Source organism: Salmo trutta, chromosome 7 (assembly GCF_901001165.1).
Source record: "Salmo trutta chromosome 7, fSalTru1.1, whole genome shotgun sequence".
Taxonomy (NCBI): domain Eukaryota; kingdom Metazoa; phylum Chordata; class Actinopteri; order Salmoniformes; family Salmonidae; genus Salmo; species Salmo trutta.
This window is the reverse complement of record NC_042963.1, coordinates 57,469,572-57,481,837: the sequence shown is the minus strand read 5'-3', so window position 1 is coordinate 57,481,837 and position 12,266 is coordinate 57,469,572. Positions and strand designations below refer to the sequence as shown.

General features: G+C 41.4%; 1 protein-coding gene across 1 annotated transcript in view; it reads right to left on the bottom strand.

Moving 5' to 3' along the window:
- Positions 1–11,570: 11,570 nt before the first annotated feature.
- The window catches only part of best1 (bestrophin 1), a 14,811-nt gene continuing 14,115 nt past the window's right edge, over positions 11,571–12,266 (bottom strand). Inside the window, exon 8 of the mRNA XM_029759498.1 lies at positions 11,571–11,881. Within this exon, the coding sequence (XP_029615358.1) occupies positions 11,645–11,881 (237 nt within the window). The 3' untranslated portion in view covers positions 11,571–11,644. The remainder of the gene's footprint in view (positions 11,882–12,266) is intronic.

The following is a 12,266-nucleotide window of genomic DNA, read 5'->3' as shown; positions in this document are numbered from 1 at the left end:
TGTGTGTGTGTGTGTGTGTGTGTGTGTGTGTGTGTGTGTGTGTGTGTGTGTGTGTGTGTGTGTGTGTTGACTGTTTCAGTATTAGGAGGCTTAGATGTGCATTACATAAGCAAAAAAAAAAAGAAAAAATCAGATATTTTTGAAAGGTTCATATTTATTACAGAGCAAAACATCCCAAGTAAGACTACTACTATAACTATACACAGTATCATTCAGGGCAAGACAATATATGTACATATATATATATATTTTTAATACATTACTTCATTTTCATGACCACTTGGCAATGTGTTGCAAAAATACTGGTAACTTTTCCCAAACTCCTGACTATTCTAGATATCCTGGTTAGGGGGGATTCTGTATTTCCTGCTTATTTCCGTCCAGATTTCTATAAAACCTGGGGATTTGGGCAAAGTTACTGCAACCCTACTAACTCCTTGTTACAGAGACTTCTAGAACGACACGTCCTGTTTCGAAACATTTATATTGTTCTGGGATTTCGTAACGTGTCGTGTCATGTTGTCAGGCTAATTGATCCCAGTGGAGTAAGTTACTCCAGTAGTGAATAGATATAAGGGGAATCAGATCTGTAGTGTATAGAATAGATATGAGATCAGATCTGTAGTGTATAGAATAGATATGAGATCAGATCTGTAGTGTATAGAATAGATATGAGATCAGATCTGTAGTGTATAGAATGGATATGAGGGAGATCAGATCTGTAGTGTATAGAATAGATATGAGATCAGATCTGTAGTGTATAGAATAGATATGAGATCAGATCTGTAGTGTATAGAATAGATATGAGATCAGATCTGTAGTGTATAGAATAGATATGAGGAGATCAGATCTGTAGTGTATAGAATAGATATGAGATCAGATCTGTAGTGTATAGAATAGATATGAGATCAGATCTGTAGTGTATAGAATAGATATGAGGGAGATCAGATCTGTAGTGTATAGAATAGATATGAGGGAGATCAGATCTGTAGTGTATAGAATAGATATGAGGAGATCAGATCTGAAGTGTATAGAATAGATATGAGATCAGATCTGTAGTGTATAGAATAGATATGAGATCAGATCTGTAGTGTATAGAATAGATATGAGGAGATCAGATCTGTAGTGTATAGAATAGATATGAAGGGGATCAGATCTGTAGTGTATAGAATAGATATGAGATCAGATCTGTAGTGTATAGAATAGATATGAGATCAGATCTGTAGTGTATAGAATAGATATGAGATCAGATATGTAGTGTATAGAATAGATATGAGATCAGATCTATTGTGTATAGAATAGATATGAGATCAGATCTGAAGTGTATAGAATAGATATGAGATCAGATCTGTAGTGTATAGAATAGATATGAGATCAGATCTGTAGTGTATAGAATAGATATGAGATCAGATCTGTTGTGTATAGAATAGATATGAAGGAGATCAGATCTGTAGTGTATAGAATAGATATGAAGGAGATCAGATCTGTAGTGTATAGAATAGATATGAGATCAGATCTGTAGTGTATAGAATAGATATGAGATCAGATCTGTAGTGTATAGAATAGATATGAGGAGATCAGATCTGTAGTGTATAGAATAGATATGAGATCAGATCTGAAGTGTATAGAATAGATATGAGATCAGATCTGTAGTGTATAGAATAGATATGAGATCAGATCTGTAGTGTATAGAATAGATATGAGATCAGATCTGTTGTGTATAGAATAGATATGAGGGAGATCAGATCTGTAGTGTATAGAATAGATATGAGATCAGATCTGTAGTGTATAGAATAGATATGAGGAGATCAGATCTGTAGTGTATAGAATAGATATGAGATCAGATTTGTTGTGTATAGAATAGATATGAGGGAGATCAGATCTCTAGTGTATAGAATAGATATGAGATCAGATCTATTGTGTATAGAATAGAGATTAGGGAGATCAGATCTGTAGTGTATAGAATAGATATGAGGGAGATCAGATCTGTAGTGTATAGAATAGATCAGTGGTTGAGACCCAGACGGTTCCCTATTCCTTCCTTTTCTAGAGCTGCTGGACAAATAAACACCAGCCTTGGGATGCGTAAGAAACGGATGATTACTATATAGCAGAATCTAAGGTTGCATAATTCTCAGGTCACTGGGGTCTTCCACTGTCATTTTTCAACCTCTCCCTGACCCAGTCTGGAATATCTACATGTTTCAAGCAGACCACGATCACCTCTGGGCCCCAAGAACGCCAGAATAAACTATCAACATATCTTAACATACAGCTGGCTGGTTATACAATGCACCGGCAGGATAGAACAGCGGCGTCTGGTAAGACAAGGGGCGGAGGACTGGAAGATCACGCTCTCCGCAGCCGATGTAAGACCTTTAAACAGGTCAACATTCACAAGGCCGCAGGGCCAGATGGATTACCAGGACGTGTACTGCGAACATGCGCTGACCAACTGGCAAGTGTCTTCACTGACATTTTCAACCTCTCCCTGTCCAAGTCTGTAATACCAACATGTTTTAAGCAGACCACCATAGTGCCTGTGCCCAAGAACACTAAGGCAACCTGCCTAAACAACTACCGACCTGTAGCACTCACGTCTGTAGCCATGAAGTGCTTCGAAAGGCTGGTCATGGCTCATATCAACACCGTCATCCCAGAAACCCTGGACCCATTCCAATTTGCATACTGCCCCAACAGATGATACAATCTCTATTGCACTCCACACTGCTCTTTCCCACCTGGACAAAAGGAACACCTACTGTATGTGAGAATGATGTTCATTGACTACAGCTCAGCGTTCAACACCATAGCTCCTTTCAAGCTCATCTCTAAGCTCAGGACCCTGGGACTGAACATCTTCCTCTGCAACTGGACTTCCTGACGGGCTGCCCCCGAGTGGTGAGGGTAGGCAACGACACATCCGCCAAGTTGACCCTCACACCCCTCAGGGGTATGTGATCAGTCCCCTCCTGTACTCCCTGCTCACCCACGACTGCGTGGCCACATACGACTCCAACACCAACATTAAGTTTGCTGACGACGCGACGGTAAGACAGCATACAGGGAGGTCAGAGACCTGGCAGTGTGGTGCCAGGACAACAACCTCCGTCAACATGTGCAAGACAAAAGTAGCTGATGGTGGACTACAGGAAACGGAGGGCCGAGAACATCCCCCATCCACATAGACAGGGCTGTAGCGGAGTGGGTTGAGAGCTTCAAGTTCCTTTGTGACAACATCACAAAGGAATTATCATGGTCCACACACACCAAGACAGTCGTGAAGAGGGCACAACAACACCTATTTCCCCCTCAGTCATCTGAAAAGATTTGACATGGGGTCCTCAGATCCTCAAAAGGTTAGACAGCTACACCATCGAGAGCATCCTGACTGGTTGCGTCACCGCTTGGTATAGCAACTGCTCGGCATCTGACCGCAAGGCTCTACAAAGGGTAGTGCGTACGGGCCCAGTACATCACTGGGGCTAAGCTGCCTGCCATCCAGGACATCTACGCCAGGCGGTGTCAGAGAAAGGCCCAAAAAATTGTCAAAGACTCCAGCCACCCAAGTTAGACTCTTCTCTCTGCCTCCGCATGGTACCAGAGCACCAAGTTTGGGAACAAAGGGCTCCTTAACAGCTTCTACCCCATAAGACTGCTGAACAGTTTATCAAATGGCTACCCGGACTATTTGCATCGACCCCCTTATTTTATTCAGATTTTTTTTTCACACTACCCCATAATGAAAAAAGCAAAAAAACTGATTTTTAAAAATCTTTGCTAATTTATAAATAAATAAAAAACTGAAATATCACATTTACATAAGTATTCAGACACTTTACTCGGTACTTTGTTGAAGCACCTTTTTGGCAGCGATTACAGCCTTGAGTCTTCTTGGGTATGATGCTACAAGAGATGTTAGATTGGGTTCAAGTCCGGGCTCTGGCTGGGCCAATCCAGAACATTCTTGTCCCAGACTTGTCCCGAAGTCACTCCTGCGTTGTCTTGGCTGTGTGCTTAAGGTCATAGTCCTGTTGGAAGGTGAACCTTCACCCCAGTCTGAGGTCCTGAGCGCTCTGGACCAAGTTTTCATCAAGGATCTCTGTACTTTGCTCCGTTCATCTTTGCCTCGATCCTGACTAGTCTCCCAGTCCCTGCTGCTGAAAAACATCTCCACAGCATGATCCTGCCGCCACCATGCTTCACCGAAGGGATGGTGCCAGGTTTCCTCCAGACGTGACGATTGGCATTCAAGCCAAAGAGTTCAATCTTGGTTTCATCAGACCAGAGAATCTTGTTTCTCATGGTCTGAGAGTCTTTAGGTGCCTCATAGTAAACTCCAAGCGGGCTGTCATGTGCCTTTTACTGAGGAATGGCTTCCGTCTGGCCACTCTAGCATAAAGGCCTGATTGGTGGAGTGCTGCAGAGATGGTTGCCCTTCTGGAAGGTTTTCCAATCTCCACAGAGGACCTCTAGAGCTCTGTCAGAGTGACCATCGGGTTCTTGGTCACCTCCCTGACCGAGGCCATTCTCCTCCGATTGCTCAGTTTGGCCGGGCGACCAGCTCTAGGAAGAGTTTTCGTTGTTCCACATTTTTCCCATTTAACAATGATGAAGGCCTCTGTGTTCAATGCTGCAGACATTTTTGGTACCCTTCTCCATATCTGTGCCTCGACACAATCCTGTCTCAGAGCTCTACAGACAATTCCTTCGACCTCATGGCTTGGTTTTTGCTCTGACATGCACTGTCAACTGTGGGACCTTATATAGACAGGTGTGTGCCTTTCCAAAACATGTCCAATCAATTGAATTTACCACAGGTGAACTGTAGAAACATCTCATGGATGATCAATGGAAACAGGATGCATATAAGCTCAATTTCGAGTCTCATAGGAAAGGGTCTGAATACTTATGTAAATAAGCTATCTGTTTCTATTTTTAATACATTTGCAAAAATTCTAAAAACCTATTTTCGCTTTGTCATTATAGGGTATTGTGTGTAGATTGCGGAGTTTTTAAATTATTTAATCTATTTTAGAAGAAGGCTGTAACGTAACAAAATATGGAAAAAGTCAAGGGATCTGAATACTTTCCGAATACACTGGATCCCCCTCAATTACCTCAACTACCCCGTATACCTGCACATTGTCTCGGTATCGGTACCCCTTGTATATAGCCTCCACACTGACTCTGTACCGGTACCCCTTGTATATTGCCTCCACACTGACTCTGTACCGGTACCCCTTGTATATTGCCTCGTTAATGTTATTTTATTGTGTTACTATTTTTCCTTTAGTTTATTGAGCAAATTGTTCATACTTACTTTTTAAAAACTGCATTGTTGGTTAAAGGCTCGTCAGTCTGTTGTATTTGGTGCATGTGACAAATATAATTTGATTTTCCAGAAATCCTGGTTGGAAGAATCCTGGAATCAGGAGAGAATAAGCAGGAAATCCAGGAATCCTCCAACTGGGATTTCTGAAAATGTAGGGAAAATTACCAGAATTTGGCAACCCTAGCAGAAACACACCAGAGATATTGACTGCCGAGGTACTTAGCACCTCTGACCAGAATGTCATCAGTCAATATTTTCTGAAGGGGTTTATGATTGATAAAGAGATTATTCAGTAGTTCAGGTAGGCCTACAGTCCGTAGGACTCTGACATTCAGCAAACAAAGGATTCTTTCTTCAGTAGATTTCATACTGGTTTACTAGTTGGAATAGTATGAAGAAGAAATGTCATATTAGCAACCTCTCCACTCTGTGAGATTCCAATAAACATTTCAGAAGCAGCCTCTACGCTGGTCTAGCCTTGGACATCCAGGCTTCGCAAGACTACCACTGGTCAGATGGATGGCCTAGAAAGACTACCACTGGTCAGATGGATGGCCTAGAAAGACTACCACTGGTCAGATGGATGGCCTAGAAAGACTACCACTGGTCAGATGGATGGCCTAGAAAGACTACCACTGGTCAGATGGATGGCCTAGAAAGACTACCACTGGTCAGATGGATGGCCTAGAAAGACTACCACTTGTCAGAAGTGCTGGAACCCTCCAGTCTGAAAGAAAGATGTGCGTACTGCGTAGGTCAACACTACTTCTGAACCCTGAGTCCGTCCAACCATCTCCCTCCTTCCTCAGTCCTGCTCCCATCCCCCAGGGGCCTTGTCCAATCATCTCCCTCCTTCTTCAGTCCTGCTCCCGCCCCCCAGGGGCCTTGTTCATCCCACTATCCACTACCAGAGCTCCCAGCCAGTTAGGGCCCCCCTCAGCCAATGAAATCCCTGAATCATTGGGCGAGTTTTGATGCTGAATGGCTTCTTGCTGAGAGGATCCAGAAATGGAAATGGTGTTCACAACGTTGTTGCTTAGACCACCAGTGGTTCCACTGTTGATACCTGCTGCTCTAGTGCTGTTGAAGTTGGCATGGTTACAAAAGGTGTTGGGGTTGGTACCATTGCAGAAGTTGGACGTAGTAGTGGTGTTGGGGTTGGTACCATTGCAGAAGTTCGTTGTAGAAGTGGTGTTGGTACCACTCAAGATGTTGGCTGGAGAAGTGGTGTTAGGGTTGGTGGTGTTGATAGTGCTTGTGGCGTTGATACTAGAGGAGGAGCTGTTGGGATTGGTAGCTGGGGTGCGAGAGGGAGGGGTAAAGGAGAACACCCGCTCCCCTCCACCTCCCACTCCCCGGGGGCTGATGGGTCCAGGCTGCAGGCCCTCGGCCAACGGTGTGTTATCTAGAGAGAGGCGCGGAGGCGGGGGCCGTCGAGACAGCAGACCTTGCCCGGGCCGGAGCTTTGATATGGGGCAGAGCTCCGGAAGGTTGCCAGGGTCAGGGAAGGAGAAGGCTGGAACACAAGGACCCTCTCCCTCCTCACTCAGCCAGGGGAAGGCAGAGGAGGGTGGAGGGAGCATATGACCTGGAGTATCAGGGGGCAGCAGACCTCCAGAGCCAACCATCGGAGGAGCTAGCGAGCTGGAGCTGCGATCCCAGGCGTAAGTTCCTCGGGTGGGCCGTGGACGAGGCATAGCGGGGGGAACACAGTGGATGGGGGTCTGGGGACAGCTATAGAAGCCGGACCTCTCGTACAGCGGCATGGAGGAGAAGGCGTAGTCCGGGTGGCTGGAGTCGTGGCGGGGACCAGGGCCGTGGCTCGGCGTTGAGGGGTCCCCCTCAGAGTGCAGGAAGAGGGGGAAGCGGCTGAATGGAGCCCCTGGGCGCCGGCGCAGGAGAGAAACCCGGGAGGAGGTGGAGGAGCGGGGGAAGACGGGGGACTGAACCCCCAGGAGGCGACTCAGACCCCCCAGGAGAGGAGTAGAGTGGTTGGCCTCCTCATGCTCCTTGATCTGCTCCAGGTTGGACTGGAACTCCATCTCCTCTTTGGGAACACTAGAGAGAAGAAGAAGAATACTTTATTGACCATCTGCTCTTTACACTAGAGTGATGATAGGAATGTGTTAGCTAGTTTAATTCCATCTTTTCTTTAGGAACACTGGAGTGATGATAGCTAGTTCAGTGATTAAAAGGAATAAACTTCTCTAAACAATTTAATAGATCTCACACCAAAGTATCAAGCTAGTTAGGTACTGGAAGTGTTATAGTGCACAATCAACCCTGTGGATTGATGAGGAATTGAAAAATTATATGGTTGAGATGGATGAGGCAAAAGGTATGGCAATTAAGTCTGGCAGTCCAACTGATTGGCAAACGCATTGCAAATTAGGAAATCATGTGACTAAACTAAATAAAAATAAACTATACAATGAAACAAAGATAAATAATATAAAGAACGGTAGTAAAAAGACTACCACTGGTACCACCTAAAATGACATTTCTGGGAAAAAAAATAAACTTGGCTGCTTCATTCATTGAATCAGATGGCTCATTCATCACAAAGCCCACTGATAATGCCAACTACTTCAATGACTTTTCCATTGGCAAGATAAACTTAGGGATGACATGCCAGCAACAAACACTGACAATACACATCCAACTATTTCGGACCAAATTATGAAAGATAAGAATTGTACTTTGAATTCCGTAAAGTCAGTGTGGAAGAGGCTAATTTTTGTTGTTGTTGTCTATCAACAATGACAAGCCACCGGGGTCTGATAATCTGGATGGAAAATTACTGAGGATAATAGCAGACGATATTGCCACTCCTATTTTCCACATCTTCAATTTAAGCCTACTAGAGAGTGTGTGCCCTCAGGCCTGGAGGGAAGCTAAAGTCCTTCCGCTATCCAAGAATAGTAAAGCCCCCTTTACTGGCTCAAATAGCTGACCAATCAACCTGTTACCAACCCTTAATAAACTTATTTCACAGTAAACAAATTGACAACAGAATTTCAGCATGCTTATAGGGAAGGCCACTCAACAAGCACAGCACTTACACAAACGACTAATGATTGGCTGAGAGAAATTGATGACAAAATTATTGTGGGGGCTGTCTTGTTAGACTTCAGAGCAGCTTTTGACATTATCGATACAACAGGTTATAATGAGGACTACATGTCTCTCTACTGATAGTAATATAACAGGGTATAATGAGGTCTACATGTCTCTCTGCTGATAGGAATATAACAGGTTATAATGAGGACTACATGTCTCTCTGCTGATAGGAATATAACAGGGTATAATGAGGTCTACATGTCTCTCTGCTAATAGGAATATAACAGGATATAATGAGGACTACATGTCTCTCTGCTGATAGTAATATAACAGGATATAATGAGGACTACATGTCTCTCTGCTGATAGGAATATAACAGGATATAATGAGGACTACATGTCTCTCTGCTGATAGGAATATAACAGGATATAATGAGGACTACATGTCTCTCTGCTGATAGGAATATAACAGGATATAATGAGGACTACATGTCTCTCTGCTGATAGGAATATAACAGGATATAATGAGGACTACATGAAATATGTCTTGCATGTAATGGCCATAAAAAAAGGACATGCTTATAGCTTTGCCTTGGGATGCAAAGGTGTGTCATGAGTCAGGAAGAATGGTCCGATGGTCTTAGTGACAACAGACCTAGATATGGGGGGAGGTTTTAGTGGGTGGAATATTAGGACAATTGGAGGTTTTCATGGTTGCAGCTACAGTATGCTTAAAAGATGCAAATATTATGGTACAGCTATATGGACACTTAATCATCATGGTGATTTTTAATGATAAGTTTACAAACATTGGTTGTGGGAAGTATAATTGAAACTTGGGTATCATTATTGTAAGTGGGGAAATAAGTATAGCAAATTATAATTGTAATAGCTTAGCAGATCATAAAAAATAAGATACATTTTTACCTGGCTAAAGGAGAAAGAATATAATATCTATTTTAGTTTTACAGGAAACTCATTCTACAAGTATAGATGAGGTTGGGTGGAAAAAGGACTGGGAAGGAGAAATATATTTCTGTCATGGGCAAAGAAACTCAAAAGGGGTGATTATACTAATTAATACAAATTTTGATCCGATTGTGCAAACAGATCCGCAAGGAAGATGGATTATTATATACTACTGGACCAAAAACAGATATGGCTAATTAATCTATATGGGCCAAATAAGGATGATCCACACTTCTTCTAAAATGTATATATAATAATCTATTGAGCTCACAAGCAACGAAATAATGTATTATTACGGTGGGAGATTATAATACGGTTTTAAGTACCTCAATGGATCGTAAAGGAAATCACTCTACAAACTATCACCCTCAAGCACTTAAGGAAATCATGAATGTCATGGATATATTGGAATTAGTGGATATATGGAGGCTTAAATATCCTGACCTAGTGAGATATACATGGAGGAGGTTTAATATCCTGACCTAGTGAGATATACATGGAGGAGGTTTAATACCCTGACCTAGTGAGATATACATGGAGGAGGTTTAATATCCTGACCTAGTGAGATATACATGGAGGAGGTTTAATACCCTGACCTAGTGAGATATACATGGAGGAGGTTTAATATCCTGACCTACTGAGATATACATGGAGGAGGCTTAATCAAGCTAGCCGTCTTGATTACTTCCTGGTCTCATTCTTGTTGGCATCAAAAGTTTTAAAAAGTATTAATAGGAGACCGAGTGCGATCGGACCACCATCTGATTGACCTCAATATAACTCTTACAGAATTTCCACGTGGACGGGGATATTGGAAATTTAATCAAAGCCTATTGGATGACAATTTGTTCTTAACTAAGACAAAATAATTCATAATTGACTTTTTTTTCACAACATAGGTACAGCAGATCCTGTAATTGTATACAATGGGTTAAAGTTATGTACAGCAACCCCAGATGTAAAATAGTAAATAATGGTTACTTCTCAGAAAGTATTGCGCTTTTAAGAGGTGTAAAACAAGGCTGTCCATTGTCTCCATATCTATTTATTATGGCCATTGAAATGCTAGCTATTAAAATTAGATCCAACAAGAACATTAAGGGCTTAGAAATCCTGGGGATAAAAACAAAAAAATGTGTCAATGTATGCCGATGACTCTAGTTTTTTCTTAAGTTCACAATCTGGATCCCTGCACAGTCACATTAAAGATCTTGATCACTTTTCTAGCCTCTCTGGATTAAAATGAATTATGACAAGTGCACCATATTACATATCGGATTGTTAAAAATACAGTGTTTACACTACCTTGTAGTTTACCAATAAAATGGGCAGATGGTGAAGTAGACATACTTGGTATTCACTTCTCAAAAAATATAAATGAACTTACCACAATTAATTTCAATAGAAAGTTATCAAAAATAGATACGATTCTGCAACCATGGAGAGGTAAATACTTGTCTATTTATGGAAAAATCACATTGATTAACTCTTTGGTCCTATCACAGTTTACTTACTTATGGCACGGCCTACTCCAGATTACTTGTTTTTTAAATCATATGAGCAAAAAATACTTCATTTTATTTGGAATGCTAAGCTAGACAAAATTAAACATGCCTATTTATATAATGAAGATGAGTTTGTGGTGCTAAAATTATTCAATATTAAATATTAAAGCTTTAAACCTCTCACTATAAGCTTCACTCATGCATAAGTTATACTTAAACCCAAAATGGTTCTCCAGTAGATTATTTAGAAAGGCTCATCCTTTGTTCAAAAATTGCTTTTTTGCCTACATACAGATTACAACTTCTCATTTCCCACTAATTGAAAATAAAATTTTGTTTAAAGTATAGTCCAAGCCATTCAAAGCTCATTACAATTTCAGTTTTATCCTCCAGAAAATATAGAACAAATATTACAACAAATGTTATGGTTAAACTCAGATAAACAAATTCATTAAAAAAACTTTCTTATGGACAAAAAAATGTGTATTATATTTGTTAATGATATTATGAATGGAAACGGAGGCGTTATGTCTTGTAAAATGTATGTATATGTAGCAAAAAATCTGTAAAAAAACAAAAAGATATTTGTCCTCCAAAGAGGGGAGGGGTTAAAAACACATTTGTTTTTAAAAATGAATATATACAAAAAATATAATAAATACAAAAAAAAAAAAACGAAGTTACTTGGCATTTTATATGCATAGATCTTATTAAGCTTGTTATGACAAAGATTAGGTCTACTCCTGCAAGACTCTCCATTGAAACAAAATATATTTTTAGTTTAGGAATTGGCTCAATTGGGGTCTGGGAATCGGGTCCAATAGGTGTGAGTGTGTCTGTCTGTATCTGTGTGTAAGGTACCTGATGTCCAGGGCAGAGCCCATGAAGGAAGGTTTGCGATGCTCTGCGCTGGCTGCAGTGTATGGAGGCTGGGGCTCTGATTCGTTCCAGTACTTATCCCTCTCTACCAATGGGATAGTGTCGTACATCTCATCCACAGACAGCAGGGACACCTGGGAGGGATAGAACAGGATAGTATTGTGTTCATTTGGCATCAAACGGAAGAAAACAGTCTGAAATAGGGAGGGACTACTAGGATGGGTTTTTTCCCTGTTGTTTTCGGTTCTGCCCTAATGAACACAACCCAAGTCTCAATCCTGGACTGGTCTAGCAAAAACATTTAGAAAACTAATTTTGTATTATGATTATTAATAAAAGCAATCACATTCAACTACATAGAGGTCCTTAATCTATAATGTAATATGCTTGAGTGGCACCAGCACATGTAACTGCAGTGAACTCTGCAGATTGTTCCACAAAATTAGGGGGCAAAAAAAAGAAAAAATCTGATTTTCCCAAATATGTGGAGACTGGGGAGATCTTTAGTGCTATCCATTC